The sequence below is a fragment of the Hibiscus syriacus genome, unplaced genomic scaffold (genome assembly GCF_006381635.1).
Source record: "Hibiscus syriacus cultivar Baekdansim isolate YM2019G1 unplaced genomic scaffold, ASM638163v2 tig00112226_pilon, whole genome shotgun sequence".
Lineage (NCBI taxonomy): Eukaryota > Viridiplantae > Streptophyta > Magnoliopsida > Malvales > Malvaceae > Hibiscus > Hibiscus syriacus.
Window position 1 is genome coordinate 21,610 of NW_024063274.1, and position 10,405 is coordinate 32,014.

Sequence of the window (10,405 nt, forward strand, 5' to 3'; positions counted from 1 at the left end):
CTAGATTGATTTCCAGGTTAGTTCCTGTCCTTGTCATTTCGTATAGGAATTTTATTGGAATTGTTTAGTACATGTTTCTTCTATTTTTAGATACAAGTGTCGCACTTAGTGAAGGATCCAAAAAATTAGGAATGAGATCTAAACTTTTATTCATATTTTTAAAAAAATAATAAGTATGTAAAAAAATCTATTTTTTCTGTTTTCTTAATATATTAAACTAAATTTAACTATTGTATTTTGTCCCTATGGGGCTTAGTGCATTTGTCTAGGGATACCATAGGTTAAGTTGGGTCAGGTTTCTGATTAACTCGATCAGACCCGAAAATTATATACCATCTACTTAATCCGAAGCCGAGCCAAAAATTATGCATTGTCCACTTGACCCAAACTTAACCCGACCCAAAATAATATATTTATAACAAATATTACTTTTATTCAAAAAAAAATAGGGATTTAATTGGAAAAATATATATACGGAGGGGTCTTATTGCAATTATCCCTAAATATATAAGGTAAAATTATATCTTTTTAGGGGTTAGGTCAAGTCGGATATTTTTCACTTTAAATCCAAATTTGATCCGACCCAAACATAATCTCTAAAAAAAACTCATCCAATCCAAACCTGATATTTTAAAAAAAAATCCGACTCGAAAGAGTCGTCTTGGATCGGAACCCGTCGAGTTTGGGTCCGTAACATCCCTACATCCGCCCCTGGCTTCACTTGTCTGAGTTTTAGATTAATTCGAGATTTTTATAATTTTAGGAGGTTATTAGAAATTCATACCAAGTGCTCTTTAAACCCTAATACAATATTGTTATTTGATTGTCACATCCTTTATACTTTTATGTTTGTTGTTTAGTCGAACGAATGTTGTTTTCATTTTAAAGGAAAACGAATTTCGAAATGTTCTGTAAAAGGAGAATGGGGCCATCCAAATTCCCTCGTCCATCTGGTGAAGGGCTGTAGTCTACAATTTCCAGTTTGTAGGGTAATAGAACCAATACATTGGTCTTGTCGATTCCTTCATTTGACTCACTTCTTCGTCCTTTTCTCCGTCTATTTCCGTTTTCATAACATTCCTTCACTGTTTCACTTCGCCTTACATCTTTTGTCCATTTTAACTTTGTTCATATCATCATTAAATTCCTCTCTCCCTCTCCCTCTTGTTGTCTTCTCCCTTGAGTCATTTGTTTCTTCATGTCTTGTTTTCTGGGAATTTCACGTTGAGGAATACATAATTAAAGAACCAAACATGGGGACGATCACAGCATCTTTGGAAAGGTCTTTACGAAACTGTACTCTGAACCATGAAAATGGCGCTGAAGCAGAAGAAGAAAAAGAAGACGGTTATAATATCAAGGTCCCAGACGGTGCCGTTTTCAACACTGGCTTCGAGGAGCTCAACTCCCATGTCTCCCTCCCTTACTACTGGGAACAACAAGGCCTTGATGTGAAGGTAAATTCGTTCTTCAATGGCTTTTCCTCATAGTACGTATCGTAGGGTTTTTTTAAACATAACCCTAAAACTTTTTATATGGCAGACGGCGGAGTTTTACTATAAAAAACGGAGGGACGGGGCGGAACCGACTGAGGATCCAATGACGGAAGCGGCAGCCGAAAACGGCAGAGATTTATCTTCCTCCGAAGAAGACGACGGCGATATCTGGTATGACAGTGAAGACTACTTATCATATTCATCGGAATTATCTCCTTCAAGGGATTACAACGATAACAATAACGACCAGCCCCGTGGGGTACTCGAGAAAGAAAACGACAACGTATTGGTGGTGGCTGGTTGCAGGAGCTGCTATATGTATTTCATGGTCCCCAAGAAAGTTGAAGATTGTCCCAAATGTAACGGTCATCTTCTTCGTTTCGATCGATCCCCGAGTAGTTCACCATCGTCAACATGATCCGGATTTGTGAAACTTTTTAGGGTCTTCAAATATTTCTAAAGTTTTTTTTTACAGGTTTGAATAATGAGTTACTTAGAGAGATGAATATTGGTGCTTAGCGTTTGTTTGGGGCGCCATTGAAGTCCACATCCACTGTTAAAAATTGTTGGATCAAGTTGTAACGAATTGATGTCTTTAAATGTGTTTTATTTTTGAGGATGATAAAAAATAATCTCTGAAGAATTTTTTGAAATAATATTCAACACGAACTAATCCGAATGAATTAAATTACCTTGGTAGTCGAAGGACTAATTGTTATTATTAGATGTCACAAGTTCGAGTACTACCAACTATAGTAGGGTGATTAAACATTCATTATCCAATGATTGAGAATATTTAGAATAGTTACTATTTTGTAATCATCTTAGGTTAATAAAAAAAACTCGAGCCAATCCCAAAGTTAGTTGAACACATGATTCATCCAATGAAACAATGTGTAACGTCCATTATTTTGACCAAAGACTTTGTTAGATAAGAATAATCACGTTCAAGAGTTCGAGGAAAAACATGATTAAATAAAAAAAAATTAAAACATTCATACACAAAATCAAACAATTAAGAATTATATTGTTAAATGTATAAAACACAAGATCAATTCAAATGATTACCATATATGAAAGATTGATACATTTTTTATATATAAATCAATCAAATATGAGCATTGTGCTTCAACCTAACATTTTATAACGATCGGTATAAAAAGTTAGAATCATTTTAAACTATCCTAAAATTTAAGGATAAAAAGATTATTTTGTAATAACATTGAAACTCATGCATACATTTATAAGAAATATAAACTTACACACATGAATCTACCATCTCCACTAACAATGAAACTTCAACGATAACTTATAATTCTAGTCCTTTAGTTTTCAATTCTTTCTTTTATCTATTATGACTTAATGTAATGCCCCGGAGCTCGGGTCAGTAGTTTGAGTCAACCCGAAACTCGTAAGTCAAGCCAGTTAGACCTCTTAAGATAGTTGGACTAGTTCAAAAAGGGTATTGGGGTTAGGTTGGCCCAATAGTTCAAAAAGGATAGTGGTGTTTTTTTAAAATGAGTTAAAGGGAGAAGGACTAAAAGTGTAGTTTACCCATAGCTTGTTTTAAAGGTTAAAAAGGAATCCTAAGCCTAGATTGAAGCAATCAAGGTAAGAAATTTATTCTTCATCTTCTAAGCTTCCATTAGAGCCCTTAATTTCAAGGATTGACTTAGTTTTTCAAAAATGAGTTTTTATGGGTTTTTAGAAATCAAGTGTTTTAAGTCATATTAGGAGAGTGTTTGAGTTGTAGGGAGTGTATCTAATCTTTATCCAATACCTAGTTAAGTAAGTAATACATTTTTATACCTTGATTAGTTAAAGAGGTTGAAGAGAGAGTTCAAGCGAAGGGAAAAGAAAGAGTGGATCCCTAGTTGATTCAAAAAGTGTTCTAGCATCCAAAGGATCCAGGTAACACACTATTAGCTTTTCCATACCAGTTGTAGAATCATTTGAAAAAGGTTTAGCTTGAAAGTTTAGTTTAAGCGTGTTTAGTATATTTTCATGGTAGATTTTATGTTTTATGTTTTTAGTATGTATTAAAGCCTTATATATGCTCCCTTAATATCAAATAAGACTTTAAGAACGTTTGGAGACCTTGCTAGGGTCTTTGGGTTTGAAAAATAGATGTTTTTGTGTTTTTTTATGGCTTTTGTAGGTAAAGTATCGATACTATAGGGATAATATCGATACTTGTTCTTCGTTTTGGGGTAAAAATGAGTTTTCTGGGTAGAAGTATCGAAACTCCCAGAACGTATTGGAACTAGGCAGAACATAATGTTTAATAGTATCGGTACTTATATAAAGTATCGAAACTTTTGGGTGTATCAATACTCTTGGCTAATATCGATACTTTTAGTCTGTTTTGGACAGAAATGTAAGTTTTTGAGGTATTTAGACATGAGGTACCCCAACACTTCATTATATCATCAAATAAGACTACAAGTGGAACAATATTAATGTAAATTCAAACGTAGAAACAAAATAATTAGGGACAAATAAGATTAACCTTGTTTGATGCTTGAGAAACGATTCGGACACCCGAGTTCCTTTAGAAAAGCTAGTGGAGTCGAAAGTATAGATGCAGTCTGGATATATCCTTAGATAGGGCGCAAGGCCCTTAAAACCGACTAACTAAGGCCGAGCCTGAGACTTGCTAGGGGTGGGTTAGTCAGGGGCATATTGTCCGATTAAGAATTTTGGGGGTCATATCTCAGTAGACTAAAGGGGTGCGTGAGCTCTGAGATGAAGTAATCCCCCAGTCGCACCATGATGTTTACAGTAGCGTAGAGAATGAATATCGCAAGGATATTCACTAAGCAGATCAGATCAGTAGACTTGATAGTTAGCCTTTCAGTGATATACAGTTAATATGTTTTAGTTATTATTGTGTCGTTGAGCTAGTTAGCTCAGCCTTCGGATGTTTCTCTGGGCAGGATAGTAGATCAAGCAGTTGGGAAGCAGTAGATAGACCAAGGTTTAGACCAGTCTAATGCAGATCAAATGTACGTCTCAGCATTTTTGAAAAGGCATGTATATTTGTAAACATTATTGTCCAGTTGAGTCATAGATTCAATCAGTGGTTCCGTATAGCATCTTAAATTGGTCGACTGTGTGTCGTACTAATCTAGGGTGTTACACTTAACCCCCTTTTAATCTCAATACTTTTATAAACACTACATTCTAGTCCCTACTGTAAAATGACATCTCGTACTTAAAGACATTAAATAAAATAATGTGATGTCCAATTTAGTCTATACTAGTTTGGATTTAACTTAGGCTCCACGTTAGAATAATCAGATTTAATATGATTTTTAAATACTAGTATCTGATCCAAAAATAATATAAAATTAAACTATTCTACTAGCTTGTTTAATTTTGCATTCTATCATATATAGAAGTCCCTTAATCAAGATTTAAATAAATATTCATTCTGTCGATTAATTTTTTTTTTTTCGTTCAGCAAATTTGATTTTATTAAACATTTAAAAATACAATCCCGACACTTGAATAACGTGTCTTATTAAAAATCTCCTTAAACATATTATAAGAAAAGAATACAACACAACTAGATAATAACTACAACTCGACAATTGAATAAACGAAAAATCACCTGCTAAATCAACTGTTGACCAATACAAACATACTTTCAGTATATCGTAACTACACACCCCACCTTCTCTTAAGAAGATCACTTGCCACATTACACTATTTTGTTAATAATACCACATTACACTAAAATATGTAAAATCAAGCATGTTTAAGTGTTCAATATTTTTTAATTTATAAATGAGAAGATGTTTGGACAGTATAGGCATCATACCAAAAATAATATGTTCAAAGAAGTAATTATTGATTTTTTGTACTAGTTATCCACGCGACAATCAAACCAAGATCGTAAGGTTCTCTCGGATAATTAATCAACATATTAAGATCGATTCACTTAACTAAACTAAAATTGAAATTAATCTAAGATCATAGTAATTATCTCTATACATAGATATTATATATCATATTATTAGGGTTGGACACAAATCAATTAAAGCATACAATCATGCAGATCCTAAAAAAAATCTTATTTGTTTTTTTTTTATTTTTACATAAAATTTTATTTTTTATTTTTGTATGTACTATTATTTCTAAAGTCATTATACTCGTATACCATGCTATCAATATTATCATATATTTTTCTTCAATCTATAAAACATATTTATATATTATACACATATTATTTGCTTTACCCCATGCAGCATCCGGTTCCCACGATCCGGATTTCTCCATATTTCTCATCACTGTATAGGAAACTAATTTCTACATGTTGTACTTACGGGGCTAATTTCACCCGACATCCTCAAACTATGCACATGTTTTAAATTGGTCCCGAACTTCATTGTGTTCTAACTAGATCATCAAAATATGATGATCAAAACAATTTAAAAATATTTCTACTCTCAAATAAAAACGGTACATTAACTTAATTTTGTATATATAAAATATATTTTAAAATTTTAAAATAAAAAAAAAAAATCCATGACACATTTAAACCTATCACATATGAATGGAACTTAAATTTTTAATCTTCGTAAAATAAAAATATTAAACTCAGAATCGAACTTATTTAAAAAAATAATAACAAACACAAAAAATCGTTAACTAATTAACCAATAAAGAAGGTATCTTGCTTCCATACAAAGGTCACCATATAATATAAATATAAAATGAAAGTCCAAGCCCACAATATGTATAAACTAAAATAAGCAATGTCTTCAAATTTTTAATAGACACAAGGCATAAGCATTTGCTACCCAATATGTAAAGAATCCCCTATCTTCTTGTCGGCTCCTTTTTTTTTTTCTAGCATCTTCAAATGTATAAGTTTGAAAAAATGTAGGCCCAAGTCATTTTCTCTAAAAACGCGTTTAGTTTTAGGTAAAACGACTACCAAGCATAAGGTGATGCACAAGTCAACCTAAACATACAAATGAAAAGAAACCACGTGTTAGATACTTGACAAATTTTGGAGGAAAAATTTATTAATTTCATTAACTATTTCAAGCATGACCAAAAAATGAAAAACAATATTCATCTATGATTTCTATAATTATTTTGTGTAATATTTAAGTTATTTATAATTTCTAAATTAAAAATGATTATCTTAAATACATTTAAATATAATATTTAAAAACAAAACGCTTGTTTGAGTTTGGGTTAATCAAGGTCAACGTGGCTGCCCCTATTCAAAAGCGGGTGCTTTTTCTTAACTTAGGAATTTTTAGTGCTTTCGGTGCGTTGTGTATTACGGACATTGAAACGTCAGTAGATTTAATTATGTTTTCTTTTGCCGATTCCATGTGCCTACATACAAGCAAGCAAAGTTGCATTTTACAAAGGCTTATTACTTTATCTACGCTGATATCCATAAGATGGATCGAGGAATACTAAGGACAATCGTACTTCTATTTTTTTTTGTATTTTATATTTTTATAAAAATTATTTAATTTCACCCCATAAAACTTTAATATAATGTTTTATGTTCACAACTCTGACATAAATTTCTATGTTCGTTTCTCGCATTCATTATACTTTCAAAGGTTTTTTAGGAACATAAAGTGTTTTTCTATTTCACAAGAAATGAATTATGTATTTCATTTACTTTTATCAATCTAAAGTATGTGATTTATCGATGACTGAAAAAATTTAAATAAATATTATCTTATGATCAATTAATATTATTAAAAATATATAAAAATGAAATATTTAATTAAGATTAGATTTGTTTGGTACTTATAATTTCATTAAATAATCTCTTGGATAAATGATTATGCTAACTTTGCCTAGTAATCTCTTATGTAAAAGACTATTTTACCTCTCTTTGCGCTTTTCCAGAAATCTCTGCAGCGACTTTCTTCTAGCAATTGGCAAATCTACATAAAAATATCCACAAACGAATGAAGTCTTTTGTATGCGAATTTGGTAAGTTCAACATATACGTGTATATATAAATACTACTTATTACTAAAATAAAGGCTGGAAATGGAAGAAAAATTTGGAAAACAGGAACCGACCTCCATTACGAGTTTCGAGAAGGTTTTGTCGATCGTTAGAAGGATTTGCAACTTTTGATGAATCTGTCGATTCAACGTTTTTTGAGCTTCCTTCAAGTTCAACCGCGAGTTTGAAAATACTCTTTACCTGATCAAAATTTAATAAATCACAACTTTCAATGCATTGATTTTCCAAAACAAATGTATGGATATTATATTTAGATAAATGATTCAACCGAACCTTGTCTCGAGGTACGTTGAACACGGAGACAGTTCCGTTGTAGAAAATCGTCAACGGAGCTGTTTCAGGACCGCCCTCAGAAGAACTAGGCCTGAAAATTGAATAAAACGTTAACGCTTTTCACGCTGATTATTTTAATCGAAGCTTATTAGCGATGAAACTGTCGAATACTCGATTTACCTTAAGGCGGGATTCAGAATAGGTAAAGAAGGAATCGGACTACTCCGATTTTCTTTAGGACTCGAAGGCACCGAAAAGGACTTTCTCCAGTCAACCGGATTCCGGTTCGTCGATCCGGACGAAATCATGGACTTAATCAACTCCGGATTCATCTTCGAAATTGTTCCTTGAATGCCTGATAACATTAATCACCGTTTTTCACTTTAAACACACTCATTCACTAAAAAAATGACTGAAATCGAGGGAGAAAACTCAAAAAAAAAAAGAAAAAGAATTTACTTCGGAAGCTCCGACGGCGATCGAGGAATTTCTGGAACTGAGATTTGCAGGAGTCAGCCTTCTCCATTCCGAAGAAATCAAGCTCGACGGTAGCTCTCGACATTTTTGTCAAAATTTTTCTCGAGAAAACTTTTTTTTTCTTTTTTGGATTCAATTTGTTTGGGAGAGGAGGGAAAGTTGAAGACTATATAAATAGAGGCGAGGGAAATTGAAAATTGCATTACACGAGATGCATGAGAAAGTATTAAAGGAGGATTCGCTGTATTTATTAAATAAATAAAGATTTTATTTTATTTTATTTATTTAATAATTTTTGAATATTTGGTGGGTAAGCGTATATTTAACGTACACATCTTCCACGTGGAGTTTGTGTTACTAACAAATGAGGCAGGTCCAACTGTCTGACCGTAACAGTGTATTTGAGTCTTTTTAATTTGCTTTTCTTTTTGGGTTAATTGTCTTCTACACCTCTAACTTCAATACATTCTAATTAAGTCCTTAAAATATAATTATTGTACCAATCTGGTCCTTATTCCAGTCTATCCATTAGTTTAGACATTAAATATTATCTTGGGTCTGACATGTAGATTATTTAAATCATGTATTGTAAAATTTTAAATATGTTTGTATCGATCACATGAACAAGGATCTAATCTGTTATTACAAAAGAAACGATCTTCTAAAATGAATAAAAATTGCTTTACGAAAAATACCAATTGGTATTGAACACCCAAGCCAAATGATCTAATTGATACATATTAATATTGTGGGATTCTTTTGAAAAATATTGGACGGAAAATATATAACCTTACCAACAAAACATATGATTCAAAGTAGGACTATTTTAATATTTCTTTGTTTTTGACAATTTCTCCTATTTGGAAATTTGACAAATTCAACTTGAAAACTCAAAACATTTTAATTTACATGTGAAATTAATTAGTGTTTTAGATTTTAATTTTAGACGAAATAATTATATTTGTGGAAAGACAATAGACTATTTACTGCACATCACATGTGTAATCCCTTCTTGAATATTAATAATTTTGTTCACTACAGTAAAACACGTCTCTTGCAATATCTTTTAGGCCTAAACATTATCCCGGCGAAAACAAAAGTGTCCCAAGAAACGCTGCTAAAACTAATACCGTAACATATTTTTAAGTTTCTTTACATAATTTTGTATCAAAATATCATATAAAATTAATTTATTTGGTTTTCTAACATAAAAATTAAATAACTTTTATTTTAATATCATAATTCTAGACTTTTAGTACCTTACATGTTAATTTTTACCAGAGCATAATTCATACTTTTAAAACTTTACTATTTTACAGCATATAGTGATTATTTTGTAACAATTTGACAAGTCGAACAATTATTTTGTAATATTTAAATTTTCAATGATAAAAAAATCATTTTTAGCACGGTTTAATGGCCATTTCTATATTTTACCCATAATAGACAAATTAAATATCATTACATCATAGTTATAATTGAACAGGTAATATGTTAATTTAATATTATAAATCCCTAACATAATGGTTGTTAGGAAATTAGGGTGTAAAGACCATGTATAGCCTGATTTGGTTGACAGTTTCTAGACAAAGAGTCAGGTCAGTGGAGAGCTAGCAATTGTTGAATGTCTATTACATAATCTTTTTAGAAGAACTACAAATATAATTCTAATAATTATAATTAAATGATTTGATTAAAAAATAAATGTTTGAATTATATCGTTTTTTACTTAAATGGGTGTTTATATTTTATTTATTTATTTAGGTATCTAACGTTACAAACGTTATAAGTGTTCCAATCATAACATCCGTTAAAATTTGTGTTAAGTGCAAAATATTATCTATGTATAATCATTCGTCTAATGTTATCATAAAAAAATATAAAGCCCAAATCAAAATTCATACGGGTACAATTTTAATTTCTATAAAAGAAACACGTCTTCCACTAAATACCAGACATTTGTGTCAAAACCACGTGTCTTGTAGACCAATTTTTCTAAACCATATTCATTACAATCAACTCCATCATAAACTAATCGAACATTTTTTGCTTCAAACCACGTGTTATAGACCTATTTTTTCCCTTCAAAAAAGACACTTGTTTCCTTTACCTCGAGAAAAAAAAAGTAATAATGCACATTTGTCCCA

General features: G+C 31.3%; 2 protein-coding genes across 3 annotated transcripts; one reads left to right on the forward strand and one right to left on the reverse strand.

The window, feature by feature from the left end:
• The first annotated feature begins 1,196 nt into the window (after positions 1-1,196).
• On the forward strand, positions 1,197-2,043 carry LOC120176059. The gene is made up of 2 exons (XM_039182570.1): positions 1,197-1,457; positions 1,543-2,043. The coding sequence occupies exons 1-2, from the start codon at positions 1,254-1,256 to the stop codon at positions 1,912-1,914; spliced, it is 576 nt and encodes a 191-aa protein (XP_039038501.1). The 5' UTR covers positions 1,197-1,253; the 3' UTR covers positions 1,915-2,043.
• Positions 2,044-6,126: 4,083 nt separating this feature from the next.
• Positions 6,127-8,438, reverse strand: LOC120176129 (protein TIFY 9-like). Of its 2 annotated transcripts, none has more exons than XM_039182628.1 (5): positions 8,241-8,438; positions 7,962-8,136; positions 7,562-7,866; positions 7,363-7,420; positions 6,127-6,465 (listed from the first exon to the last, which is right to left on the reverse strand). In XM_039182628.1, the coding sequence occupies exons 1-5, from the start codon at positions 8,341-8,343 to the stop codon at positions 6,435-6,437; spliced, it is 672 nt and encodes a 223-aa protein (XP_039038559.1). In that variant the 5' UTR covers positions 8,344-8,438; the 3' UTR covers positions 6,127-6,434. The 2 variants fall into 2 exon arrangements, with proteins under 2 accessions (XP_039038559.1, XP_039038558.1); XM_039182627.1 differs by having other exon boundaries at positions 7,562-7,872; positions 8,241-8,430.
• Between the last annotated feature and the right edge of the window lie 1,967 nt (positions 8,439-10,405).

Coding starts and splice junctions, on each gene's coding strand:
- LOC120176059 (XM_039182570.1), top strand. CDS start 1,254: ATGGGGACGATCACAGCATCTTTGGAAAGGTCTTTACGAAACTGTACT. Junction 1,458..1,542: donor AACAAGGCCTTGATGTGAAG/GTAAATTCGTTC, acceptor TTTATATGGCAG/ACGGCGGAGTTTTACTATAA.
- LOC120176129 (XM_039182627.1), bottom strand. CDS start 8,343: ATGTCGAGAGCTACCGTCGAGCTTGATTTCTTCGGAATGGAGAAGGCT. Junction 8,137..8,240: donor TCGCCGTCGGAGCTTCCGAA/GTAAATTCTTTT, acceptor TAATGTTATCAG/GCATTCAAGGAACAATTTCG. Junction 7,421..7,561: donor TCTCGAAACTCGTAATGGAG/GTCGGTTCCTGT, acceptor ATTTTTATGTAG/ATTTGCCAATTGCTAGAAGA.